At 37.5% G+C, this 13,940-nt stretch overlaps 1 protein-coding gene across 5 annotated transcripts in view; it reads right to left on the bottom strand.

Annotated features, from left to right (window-relative positions):
* TUSC3 (tumor suppressor candidate 3) overlaps positions 1 to 5,820 on the bottom strand; it is a 183,014-nt gene extending 177,194 nt beyond the window's left edge. For all 5 annotated transcript variants that reach the window (XM_082680493.1, XM_082680490.1, XM_082680489.1 and 2 more), the window contains exon 1: positions 5,530 to 5,820. In XM_082680493.1, the coding sequence (XP_082536619.1) occupies positions 5,530 to 5,667 (138 nt within the window). In that variant the 5' untranslated portion in view covers positions 5,668 to 5,820. The remainder of the gene's footprint in view (positions 1 to 5,529) is intronic.
* Between the last annotated feature and the right edge of the window lie 8,120 nt (positions 5,821 to 13,940).

Below are 13,940 nucleotides of genomic sequence, written 5' to 3' on the forward strand. Positions count from 1 at the left end.
TTTTTTGATGAATGAAAATGTGTTCATTTAGAAACAGATATATACCTATATATGTAGACACACATACACAAATCCATGAATACTACCAATTCTTCCATGAGGTAAAATCTCCTCTTGGGAAGTTCTCAAGCAATGTTAGAGTTTGGAATTCTCAGTGTTTCATAATAAAATAAGTAATGAACATTTTATTCCATAAACTATACAATTTACAATTATTATAAAGTCAGTTTATTTGGCAAAAAATTTAATTTGAAAAAATTTTTTATTACATTTTAGGATCTCATTATCATGTCTATCTTTCGTTTGAATGAAGAATACATAATAGCAGCTACCAAATTACTGATCATTTGTTATGCTCTAGGCATTGCACTAAACACTTTAAATACAGTCTTATTTAATCCCAATGACAACACTGAGATGTAAGTATTACACCTGTATTTTTAATTTTTTTTTTTTTTTTTTTCCGGTACGCGGGCCTCTCACTGTTGTGACCTCTCCCGTTGCGGAGCACAGGCTCCGGACGCGCAGGCTCAGCGGCCATGGCTCACGAGACCAGCCGCTCCGCGGCATGTGGGATCTTCCCACCCTGGGGCACAAACCCGCGTCCCCTGCATCGTCAGACGGACTCTCAACCACTGCGTCACCAGGGAAGCCCTATACCTGTATTTTTAAACAAAACTAAAATTCAGGGAAGTTAAGTGGTTTGATGTCAATTAGATAGGATATGAATTGTAACTGGACCATCAGTTCTATTCAAAAATCTATGGTGGTAACTATTACTGTCATAAATGTTACTTCCTTAAAAGCAACTAATGTCCAATTCCTGATTCCAGGTTCAACTTTAGATTTCCGTTTGGGCTCCCCAGAACAAAAGAATACACAATCCATGCCAAGTCAACTATTCCAGTACTTATGTTTGTAATATTTATTGTAGTAAATTAAGTTCCAGCTATTATATTTTCTGGCTCAATTGTGTCAAATCTTATACTGGGCAACAGGTTCTAAACTAAGCAAAAAAAAAAAAAAAAAGGCAGCAGCAGCCGCCACATATGATCAAAACAACTCTGGAATATCCCTAGAAAAGTAACACACTTGTGACCAATATTTCCAAAAAAGAATGTTTTTCTTCCGGTATTGGAAGAGATCATAGTTCTTTTGTTTGTTTTTTTGTTTTTTTAAAGAAGATGTTGGGGGTAGGAGTTTATTAATTAGTTTATTTATTTTTGCTGTGTTGGGTCTTAGTTTCTGTGCGAGGGCTTTCTCTAGCTGTGGCAAGCGGGGGCCACTCTTCCTCGTGGTGCGCGGGCCTCTCACTATCGCGGCCTCTCTTATTGCGGAGCACAGGCTCCAGACGCGCAGGCTCAGTAGTTGTGGCTCACGGGCCTAGTTGCTCCGCGGCATGTGGGATCCTCCCAGAACCCGTGTCCCCTGCATTAGCAGGCAGATTCTCAACCACTGTGCCACCAGGGAAGCTCGAGATCATAGTTTTTGAACTGAGTACCAGATACTGAACTAGACTGCATTTCAGAGACATAAAGTAAAGTATTAAACATATTTAATTATTAAATTACTTAATACTTAAATATGTTTAATAACATATTAATATGTTAATTAATAAATGTTAATTAACTATTAATTAAAAATTAATTTGTTAATGTTAATTAATAAATTAATTAAGTATTAAACATATTTAACATAAAGTATTAAAACTTCTACTATATGTTATTTTGCTCTTTTCCTTAAATAAAATATGTGTATTCTACAATATCACCATGTAGTATCATCAGGCTCTCCTATTTAACAGAAATAAAAGTTTTGGAAGACATCCTTTTTAAATCCGCAACAATTTTCTCCCTAATTTTGCATTTTTAAAATAACCTTTATAAAATATATTTAATGGAAATAGGTGTATCACAATTTATAATTACACTAAATTAACAAATGTCACATGTTAAAGTAGTCTTACAATTGGAGATGCTAAGACGCTTTGAAGATGTACACTTTTTAGACTTTTTGGGGCTTTTTTTTTTTTCCTCCCAACTGAAAGTTACCATGGTTACAATGATCTCTCTAGGAGATAAATCATCCGAATTTGCATGGAGTTCCTCATTGTTTTTAATGCCCTCTGCTCTGGTAAACTACACACACAAAAAACTACTTTTCAAATCTTCTCCCTTTCTCAAGAAAAACTATGCCCACAGCAAACATCATTCTCAATGGTGAAAAACTGAAAGCATTTCCTCTAAGATGAGAAAGAAGACAAAGATGTCCGCTCTCGCCACTATTATTCAACATAGTTTTGGAAGTCCTAGCCATGGAAATCAGAGAAGAAAAAGAAAAAAAAGGAATACATATTGTAAAAGAATAAGTAAAACTGTCACTCTCTGCAGATGACATGATACTATACATAGACAATCCTAAAGATGCCACCAGAAAACTACTGGAGCTAATCAACGAATCTGGTAAAGTTACAGGATACAAAATTAATGCACAGAAATTTCTTACATTCCTATACACTAACAACAAAAGATCAGAAAGAGAAATTAAGGAAACAATCCCATTCACCATTGCAACAAAAAGAATAAAATACCTAGAATAAATCTACCTAAGGAGGTAAAAGACCTGTACTCAGAAAACTATAAGACACTGATGAAAGAAATCAAAGATGACACGAACAGATGGAGAGATATACCATGTCCTTGTATTGGAAGAATCAATATTGTGAAAATGACTATACTACCCAAAGCAATCTACAGATTCAATACAATCCCTATCAAATTACCAATGGCATTTTTTACAGAACTAGAACAAAAAATCTTAAAATTTGTATGGAGATACAAAAGACCCCGAATAGCCAAAGCAATCTTGACGGGAAAAAACGGAGCTGGAGGAATCAGACTCCCTGACTTCAGACTGTACTACAAAGCTACAGTAATCAAGACAATATGGTACTGGCACAAAAACAGAAATATAGATCAATGGAACAGGATAGAAAGCCCAGAGATAAACCCACGCACCTATGGTCATCTAATCTATGACAAAAGAGGTAAGGATATACAATGGAGAAAAGACAGTCTCTTCAATAAATGGTGCTGGGAAAACTGGAGAGCTATATGTAAAAGAATGAAATTAGAACACTCCCTAACACCATACATAAAAATAACCTCAAAATGGATTAAAGACCTAAATGTAAGACCAGACACTATAAAACTCTTAGAGGAAAACATAGGAAGAACACTCTTCAACATAAATCACAGCAAGATCTTTTCTGACCCACCTCCTAGAGTAATGGAAATAAAAACAAAAATAAACAAATGGGACCTAATGAAACTTAAAAGCTTTTGCACAGCAAAGGAAACCATAAACAAGATGAAAAGACAACCATCAGAATGGGAGAAAATATTTGCAAATGAATCAATGAACAAAGGATTAACCTCCAAAATATATAAACAGCTCATGCACCTCAATTATAAAAAAACAACCCAATTCAAAAATGGGCAGAAGACCTAAATAGATATTTCTCCAAAGAAGACAAACAGATGGCCAAGAGGCACATGAAAAGCTGATCAGTATCACTAATTATTAGAGAAATGCACATCAAAACTACAATAAGGTATCACCTCACACTGGTGAGAATGGCCATTATCAGAAAATCTACAAACAACAAATGCTGGAGAGGGTGTGGAGAAAAGGGCACCCTCTTGCACTGTTGGTGGGAATGCAAATCGATACAGCCACTATGGAGAACAGTCTGGAGGTTCCTTAAAAAACTAAAAACAGAATTACCATATGACACAGCAATCCCACTACTGGGCATATACCCACAGAAAACCATAATTCAAAAAGACACACGCACCCCAGTGTTCACTGCAGCACTATTTACAAAGCCAGGTCATGGAAGCAACCTAAATGTCCATCAACAGACGAATGGATAAAGAAGATGTGGTACATATATACAATGGAATATTATTCAGCCATAAAAAGGAACAAAATTGGGTCATTTGTAGAGACGTGGATGGACCTAGAGACTGTCATACAGAGTGAAGTAAGTCAGAAAGAGAAAAACAAATATCGTATATTAACTCATATATGTGGAACCTAGAAAAACGGTACAGATGAACCAGTTTGCAGGGCAGAAATTGAGACACAGATGTAGAGAACAAACGTATGGACACCAAGGGGGGAAAGCGGCGAGGGGTGGGGATGGTGGTGGGATGAATTGGGAGATTGGGATTGACATGTATACACTGATGTGTATAAAACTGATGACTAATAAGGACCTGCTGTATAAAAATAAATAAAATTAAATTTAAAAATATAAAAATAAATTTTAAATATGTTGGCAAGGTTCTAAGATAAAAAAATTAAAAAAGAGAAAAACTATGAAATCTAAGAAATGTATATAAATACCAAATGCTAGGCAAAAAAATCGTTATATTTGTAAATACAGTCTTAATTTAACAGTGGTTCTTCATCAAACCTCTTACTATAACACCACTAATTTCACTAAGGCCTATTTTTATGTTAAAGTAAAAAAAAGTTAAAATAAAGTTGAAGGCAAAATACTGAGTTCAGAGTTGTTTCAGGCAAGGAGTAAAGAGAAAGAGAATCAGAGTTACTTGTGTGTGAGGCTGTTTTTTCACTCTTTCCACCCAGCTGTCAAGAAAGTTGCGGTAATATTTGAAACCCGAATTAGAGCCACGTGTATGTAAATAAAACTTCACCAGGAAAAACTACTTGCAATTAATATGGAGAGACACTCTCACTAAAACGACGTACAATTAGAAACCTTACATTTCCAAAGTATTTTTTTTCCTAATCCCACTAGATCAACCATCCAAGGTAGAGATGGATAACTGAAATTCACAAATAACTCTACAACTACTTTAAATACGGTCAGTTACTTCAATCCGCGTGCTCATCAGAGTTACTATAGGACTAAGATTGAAATCAGGTGATCTGAATTTCACAAATAAACTTGCGCAACCTAAATATGAGGTTATTCGCACAATTATACCTTGAGTTTAATATAAAGAAAAATATACAGCTTTAAAAATGTATATAAAATACAAAATAACTTTAAACACGGTCTCAATATGCTGTTGCCTCCTGAAACGGATAACGAAGAGAGCAGGGTAATAAACACAAAGGACAACTCGTTCCTATAGGTTTGAAATACTCCTAAACGGTATTTTCACATCCAACACACTCTTTTTTACTGACTCGACAGCCCCGAAACTCTGCCTTCAAGTAAGGGTCAAAAACGCTCCGTGTCTTAAAGGTGTGAGGTGCTAGGCGCACAAAAGACGATGCTTCGTTGTTTTTTGAGAAAGCACTGGGCAACCCCACTTTTGAAACTGTGGAGCCCAAAGGACTTGCGCAAAGGCCTCCCAACCTCTCCCCAAAACAGCCATCGCCCACACCTGGCGGCCCGGCTGCCTAGCAACGCGGGAAGGCTGCCTATGAACGCGGCCCGCCTTCCCGGACCCGTCCTGGCCCTCCCGGGAATGCCCAGAGGATTCATTCTACCTCCTTTTTCTTCTGTCCTCCACCGAGCTGGATGCAGAGAAGCAGCAGGAGGAGGAGAAAGGGAAAGCTCCCGGTGGGCAGATACCGCGGTCGCCGCCCCGCCTGCCTCCGGCGTGAAGGAGCGCCCCTGGCACCCATCGCCGCAGGGCCGTGTCTCCTCCACGCTCGGTAACCGTGTGCGCCCAGCTCCTACCGGCGCCCTACACCTGCCAGGCCAGCCGCCGGGAGCCCCCTGACCGTCCCCGCGTGGATGCCTGCGGCCTTGCCAGGGAGCCGGGAAGCACCGGAGGACGCGGAGGAGGTAACTGACGGAGCATCCGGTTCACTGGAAGAGGAGACCTGGAAAAGCCCGGGATGGGGCAGGAAGTGGGCGTGGCGAGGGAGCCGGAGCTTCCGTGCACGCCGCGCTGCGCTCTGGGCCGGACTCCATCCGGAGACCCCGGCAGCGGGGGGCGCGGCTTTCCACCTCGCCGATCTGAACCGTAGGCTGTCCTGCCACTGAAGCCAACACCGGGTCTCGGGAATATGCGAGGGTCCTGTTTATCCAACACTTTACCTGGAACCAGAGACAGACATAATTGCCTTCTTCGATGATGGAGAAGGGCTTTGAGGAATTAGTAAGGATCTGGCCCTTCTAGCTAATGGCAATCTGATCCCATTGGGACATTTTTACTCAACAGTAGTTCAAAGAACTGAGTGATATTGTGATAATAGACATCTTCTATGCCTGTCTAATTATTGTGAACATAGTTTCTTAGCACTTAACATAAACAAAAATCTAAAATAAGAAGAAAGTGATACCGAATATTCTCATTCTAGAAATAATTCTTATCCACAGATGCATAAACTAATTTTTAAAAACTTTAATTATTTCTACAAGTAATGTTTTCCCAATACAATTTTGATTTTCCTGTGTATTACTGTTTTCTCAAATTCATAACACGTTATTTTGATTTGATCAATGCGGTACTACTAATAACGATAACTCAGTGCAAAACATAAATTTTAATATAGCCTCATGGTCACAAGTTTGTTTATATCAAATTTCAATTTATACAACTCTTTGTCTGCATAGAAGAATGACTCTGAAGCATAAAAAGATCAATAAAAGACTTCCAAGCATAAAAAAGTATATATTAGGATAAAATTCTATCAGATTATACTGCCTGTGGGAGAGTAAATTGGTTTAACCACCTTGAAAAACTGTTTGGCAGTACGTGCTAAAGCTAAATACACCTACCCAAGACCCAAAAGTTCCACATAAACATACAGTCAGCACGTGATAGGTACCAATTTGTATAGCAGCTTTATTCATAAAAGCCCCAAGCTGGAAAAAAGACCAAATATCCATCACAGTAAAATAGAGAAATAATTTGTGATATAGTAACACTATATATCAATAAAAACAAACTAATGACACTTATACATAATATGAATGAATTTTACAGCATAAAGATCCAGACACAAAATATATTGGGATTTGTAGAAATAAACAAAGATCAACCAAATGAGAACAGGCAAAGGCCATTTATTCAGAACTTGCAATAACAAGTGAGTCAGCTGCCATCACCTGAGTTTGGGCAAAGACTCAAAGATAGGCAGAAAAGTAGGAAACAGTAGTAGTAGAAAAAGAGGAAGGCTTCAGCTGTGCTATGACTGGAGGCTGTGGACATGCGGGAAGCTGTAGGTGGGCTAATCAGAAGGGGGCACCTATGTGACTGTCTAGGGGTACATATTTAGCTTTCTCTAGTTGGTCTTAAGCTGGACGTAGGGACAAAAATTAGGGAAGCTGTCAGTTATTAATCAAGCCCTAGCCATTCAGGATCAATTATTACAGAAGTTATTGTTTGGTTTCCTAGATTGTTATTAAAGCTAGCAATCTGACTTCCTACTAGTCCAACTTACAGCAGCCTGGCTTATTGGGTTATGATAGATAAGGGGTTGGTTTCCTGGGTAGGCTGCTGCAGGTTGTGGATCCAAGCTCTATTTTTATATATGATCTGGCCATTGTTGGTTATTATATTTATTATCCCAGATTAGAAGTCAGGACAGTGGAAGAGGACCCAAGAGAGAACCCTGGGGTGCTAAAAATATTTTACAACCTATTTCTTGATCTGAATGCTGGCTATTAGATGAGTGTATATTCTTCGTAAAAATGTATTGAGCCAGAAACTTATGATGTATTTATGTGTATTATATTTCAATACCAAATTTACTTTTTAATAAAGAATTTTATGAAAAGCACATATTTAAAATCCTTGGAGGCAATAGAATGGAAATACAAGTTCAGGAGGGTACAAATGTAATATAAAATATTCAACCGTTAAAAAGAAGAGCTCCTTCTTGTTTTTTAGTTTTGTAATGGATAATGACGGCCATCATTTCCATACTTTGGGAATATTTAAAAGAATGCTGTGACTTATTTTTTAAATGTCAGTATTTATAACTTGTTGGAAATTTTATTCTTTGCAGCTGTTTAAACTTATGATGAGAATTTTTAGATATTTGCTTTAAAATGCACAAAAGGGTATCTAGTCTTCCATACTCTTTTAGAGGGATGTTATCAAAGCATTTTGAAGACCATATTTGTCCTGTTTCTGGCACAGAGCTCCTAAAACCCGTGGAATTTCCTAAGTGATGAGAGTGATAAAAGTGTCTTTTGTAACATTGATCAGGTGAGATTTGGAAAGCACCTAAGGATGGTGCTAGTTACCTGGAGAACTAATGAGGTGATGAAAGGGTTGAAGCTTTCGGTCTCAACACCTGACCTCTGGGGAGGGGCGAGCAGGAGCTGGAGGTTGAATCAATCACAGATGGTCAATGATTTAATCTATCATGCCTATGTAATGAATGTTTGAGTTCAGAGAGCTTCTGAGTTGGTGAACAGGTGGAGATCTCGGGGCGGGGGGCGGGGCGGAGAATGATGCACTGGGAGATAGCATGGAAGTTCTGCACCATTTATCTCATACATTTCTCTAGGCATCTCTTCTATGTGTCTGGTCCTGAGTTACATCCTTTTAAAACAAACCAATAGCCTAATAAGTAAAATGTTTCCCTGATTCTCTGAGCCACTCTAGCAAATTAATAGAACCCAGGTCATTGGAACTTCCAATTTATGACTGTCAGAAGCACAGGTGTTAACCTGGGTTTGTGTCTGGAGTCTAAGGAGGGGTGGGAGGGTGAGGAGAGAGGAAGGGAGGTGTGCAGTCTTGTAGGGCTGAGGACTTAACTTGTGAGATCTGAGGCTATCTCCTATCTCTGGGGTAAATAGTGCCAAAATTGAGTTCAACTGTAGGATACCCGGGTAGTGTTTGAGAATTCCTGGTGCTATGGAAAAATCCTGCCACACATTGGAATTGGGTGCAGAATGTTTTCAGTGATCAGTGTTGCTTTATCTTTCTTACTTAAAAATACCCAGCACCCGAAGATTATTTTCTAAGTAGCTTAATCATATGTCTAAGTCTGCTGTTAATGCTACTCTCTGGTTATGGAAATGTGCTATATTTGTACTGTCTAATATGGTAGCCACTGGCCATATGTGACTACTGAGCACTTGAACTGTGGTTAGTGCAACTGAGGAACTGAATGTTTATTTAATTTTAAGCAATTTAAATTTCAGTAGCTACAGTGGCTATTATAATAGTCACTACTGTCCTGAATAGTCCAAGGTCTTGAAGTTCGTTAAGAACCTGGAATATAATCTTAGTTAATACATTAAGTCCTCATGATTGGCAACATTGTAAGAATTTCATAAAATTAAACATTTAAAAAGATGTCCACTGTTTTCATTATGTATATATACATATATGTATACACACATATATGTTTTCATATATGTTAATTAAAAAAATAATTACTTAAATCATAAATCATTTTAGGGAATTTAAACTGTGTGAAATTTAACCCTGATTTGTATAAATCTAAATATTGTGCTAATATTATTTTTATATGGTAAACTAAATCTAACAGACCCTTTAAATAATGCCAAAAGTTATTTCACATATTGGAACTAATATCTCTTTTTTTAAGCTCATAATTATAGTAATGAAGGCTAGTAAGTGCACACTGAAGCCTCTACAATTTTTAAAACAAATGTAACACCATAATGTTTTTCTTTTTTTTAAACAACTTTTAGTGTTTGCACTAGATATCCCCAAAGTGCATGTATACAAGAAATATGATTTTTCTAATCTGTTACTCTTTAGATTTCCCAAGCACAAGAAAAGGAGAGGGAGAATAACAGAAACAGAAAAATAAGAAGTGAGAAGAAGCCAACTTCCAACAAATATTAAATTATCACTGAAAAGAGCTAACTGTCTTCTCATTTGCAAGGAGAGGAGACAAAGTTTAGATGCAGGAAAACACATTTTGGCATATATACACAAAAGAGAGAAAGAGTGTTTGACAATTTTATCAAGCCATTCAGTTTAAAAGCCAGGGATTATTGTACCCTGAAGAAATGAAATGAAAGAGAAGTCTTCTACATTGAATAAAATAATCTCTTTGTTGTAGTCAAGACAATCTCCCCATGAGAGTTTCTTCCTCTTTTGTTCCAAGGGAGCTTTCAAATGAACATCTTGCTAATGTCAAAAGTTCCCCCAGCAGTCATTGCAGTTTCACATCGTCTCTGGGAAATTTCACCAGTCAGAGAGTAAGTCTATCTTATATTTAGAGAACATAAAGGAAAGAGGGGTTTGGCTTGAAAGAGTTGCAGAGTTAGATCAAGATGGCCCCATGAGAACTCCAGTGGTCAGTAACGTTGGTGTTTGTGCAAACTTGTATCTCTAAAATTTGCCCTGATCAGGAGCCAGAAAACCGCCCCCAACTCTGGAGATGAAACTACATAAATTATTTCTCACAAGACTGAGGGAAAACTCCTTACAAGTTTTTGAAATGGTGACCTAATGCATTTTTACTCAAAGAACATTAGTCTGTTGACACCTTCTGAACTCCTTTTTCAGCACTGGCTGAAAGATGGACTTATCAGGTCTATGTCTATTCCCTCCTTACAGACTTTTCTTCTTATAGAATAAACAAGCAGACCATAGAAGTGAATATGACAAGGCCAGAAAACAATTCACTGAGAAACAACATAAATCTGATCATATGACCAAAAAAGTCCCGAGAACTTGTTCTTAAGTAAACAAAAAACCCAATGCTGAAGAATCATAATGAAATAATAATCAGAGCTTAGTTCAGAGTGAAATTAACCTCCCATAAGTGGCCAGGGTGACACCTTGAACACTTGAGCAGGTAGAGATTTCAAAGGGGCCCAGTGTGTACCTTATTACTGAGTCTAGAGTCCTGGTCCAACAGTGAGGGTCTCGGCCCAACCTTAGTGGAACCTGAGTGTCTGTTAATATCCTCCAGCCAAAGAACACACCTGAAGTGGAACTAAGTTGAGTTTATTGGCTCATTGCAAACAAAGGAGATAGCTCATCATGAGGAACTGGGGGAATCTCAGTAAGACTGTTAGAAGAAACTGCTATAGAATTTAGGCTTGTTTTTAAAATTTTTGGAAGGATTTTTAAAATATGGTTCTGCACTGGATTAGGAACTGTCAGAAACAGGGGCAAGTCCATGATGGTGTCTTAATCATTTCTGTTTAGAAGGTTAGAGGAACAAAGTAGAGCTAAAGACAAAATTGATTAGAAAAGGATGAGTCACTTACATCAGCTGAGATAGGGAACGTTTGGTCATTTTTGTGGTTTGTAATGTGCTCTTCTTTGTGTCTATGTTCTGACAAGATTATAACGGGACTCATTTTTGTCTTTCTCTGTCACAGTCACAGAGTGGCCTTGTGCAAGGTTGGTGTGTTCTGTGAAGTTTTTTATAATTCAACAGAGGAAAACTAAGACCTGTTAGAACCAGAGGAATCCAAGCTGACTGGAGTCAGGAGCTAATTTGTTCTTCTCATCTTGAGCAAAATTATCTTAATTTCCTAATCAAAAAATCTATAGGATTCTTGTGAGGCTAAATTAAACAATACATATAAGGGAATTATTACAAAGCTCAGAATATATAAATTCTTAATAAATATTTGCTAGTGTCATGATTATCTTTTACCATTACATTGCAAATATGTTTCCCTCCTGCTGAATAGTAAATACTCTGAGGACAAGGACTGTGTTTAATTTACCTTTGTACTCGCTGCACTGATTACAGTGGAGTCCCTGGGAGCATGGGCACTGGGGCTAGACTCCTTCCTCTTCTTCTTAACTAGCTGTGTGATCTTAGGCAGATTACATCACCTCTCTGTGTCTCAGCTTCTTTATTTGTAACATGAGGATAAGAATAAGACAATGAAGATGAAAGAAGTGCATGCATGCCAATAATTTAGAACAGTACCTAAAACTTTGTAAATTCTAAAACATTATAAACTCTATGTTATCTCCCACTGTGGTCCTAGGTGCTCAATAAATATTTAACTGAATCCAGACATGAACTCTACTCTACTAGATACTATAGGCATAGTCCTTGCCTAAGAAACATGGCTAGCATAGCACAGGGAGATCAGCTTGGTGCTTTGTGACCACCTAGAGGGGTGGGATAGGGAGGGTGGGAGGGAGGGAGATGCAAGAGGGAAGAGACATGGGAACATATGTATATGTATAACTGATTCACTTTGCTATAAAGCAGAAACTAACACACCAATGTAAAGCAATTATACTCCAATAAAGATATAAAAAAAAAAAGAAAGAAAGAAACATGGCTAGATATCCAGCAGGTTTCCACTGGAGAGAGGAGCTGATCAGTGTGGTGTCAAAGCATCCCGCTAGCTGCTGTGTGGAGGATAGACTACCAGGGCGCAAGAATGTGAACAGAGACTTCAGCCCCCTATTCCTAACACTGTGATGCAATACAGGAGAATAAAAACCTTTTCCCCCAGATCTGTTATACAGATGCCGCTATGTTCCACAGAGGACAGTGTAAAGAGAAAACACCTAGAACTCCAAGAAACACAGTTTGAAAACCAGTTTGGAAACGTTAGGCATTAATATTTAATCCTAGCAGCCTTTTCTCATTTTCCTAAACATACTCATTCGTCAGATAGTATATCTAAGTAATTTTAGTGTTTTTCAAACACTTGGCTATTTAAAACAAGTTTTCTATGCTGAGCGTTTCTTAGAAATATTCTAGAATAAAAATATTTTTTATGTTATGATAAATTATACTCAATTATTTTTAAACTCTATCTTAGTAACTAAAATCTTGAAGTACTATATCTACATAATCAACAGGAATTAGATTATTTTTATAGGTATTGTTAAACCTCAACCTAGTGCTACTTCGCATAGCATTAAAATATTCCCTTTTATTCATATAATTTAGTAGCATTTATAAAAATCCTTTGCATATGATCGTTTCATGGTTGTTAGATTTCCGCCCTAGAATATCTATCAAATTCAATATAAATTCATATGTAAAACACAGTGTTAAGGAATAGTCGAGTACAAGAGCCACCAAATGGAATTATGGTACTAAAGAGCATGCGCCTGTACAGTTACATTTTAGAACCTAATGTTTCTGTTTGGGATGTTTCCAGAAACATCCCTCGGCACATGATTTAATTATGTTGACTGTCTGGTTATCTCGAGCAGCATTTCACTTATTTGTTCAGCATGTTTCATGTATCAGGAGGGGCCAGTGGAGCATATGGTAGGGTCAAGAAATATAATTTCAAAGAACGGTGCATTGGTTAGTAACTGGGGGGCCACTGTGAGGACCAATGGGGAGGGCATCACTTTCTTAAATTCTTATAAATCAGATGCCCTGAGGTCAAAGTCCAAAATCTGGCTTTTTGGCAGAATGCTTCCAGGGTATTCTAGACTCACTAAGACAATGCAATTCATCTTAATGAAATTATATACAAGGAAGGTAGGGATATGGACAAATGATTGAAGCTATTGAATTCATGCAATCTGTAGCAATTTTCTTTTAAAGAGAAAAGAATCCAAGAGGGTCACAGGAGTGCGTGGAGAGTATCTCAGAGATTCTGAAATAATTGAAGAAGTGCTCTACAGAGCCAGGAAAACATTGGAAAGGAATCTATGAAGCCAGGTGAGCAGAAGAGATAATTTCACTCTCCTTATTATGGCAAACATATTGTCTGAGCTTGGACAGATGTGAGTTTCCTGCTGAATACTTAACAGGATTATTTTGATTTGTACTCTTCATGGTTTAAAAATGCTGTAATTTGTTAGGATACAAGTGGCCAAGTTAACTTATTTTTACCTCTTTTCAATTATCTCTTCTTTTGAATTATATATAAAAGGTTAAATTGAACTTTAAAATGTAATGAGTAAACTATATACTGAATCTTCAGGTACATGGCTTTCTTCCTAATTTATTTCCTAAACTCACCAAATAAGGCACCTTATATGCCAATATTCATATGCCAATAATTTTAT

Source organism: Grampus griseus (genome assembly GCF_964374135.1).
Source record: "Grampus griseus genome assembly, chromosome: 21".
Classification (NCBI taxonomy): Eukaryota; Metazoa; Chordata; class Mammalia; order Artiodactyla; family Delphinidae; genus Grampus; species Grampus griseus.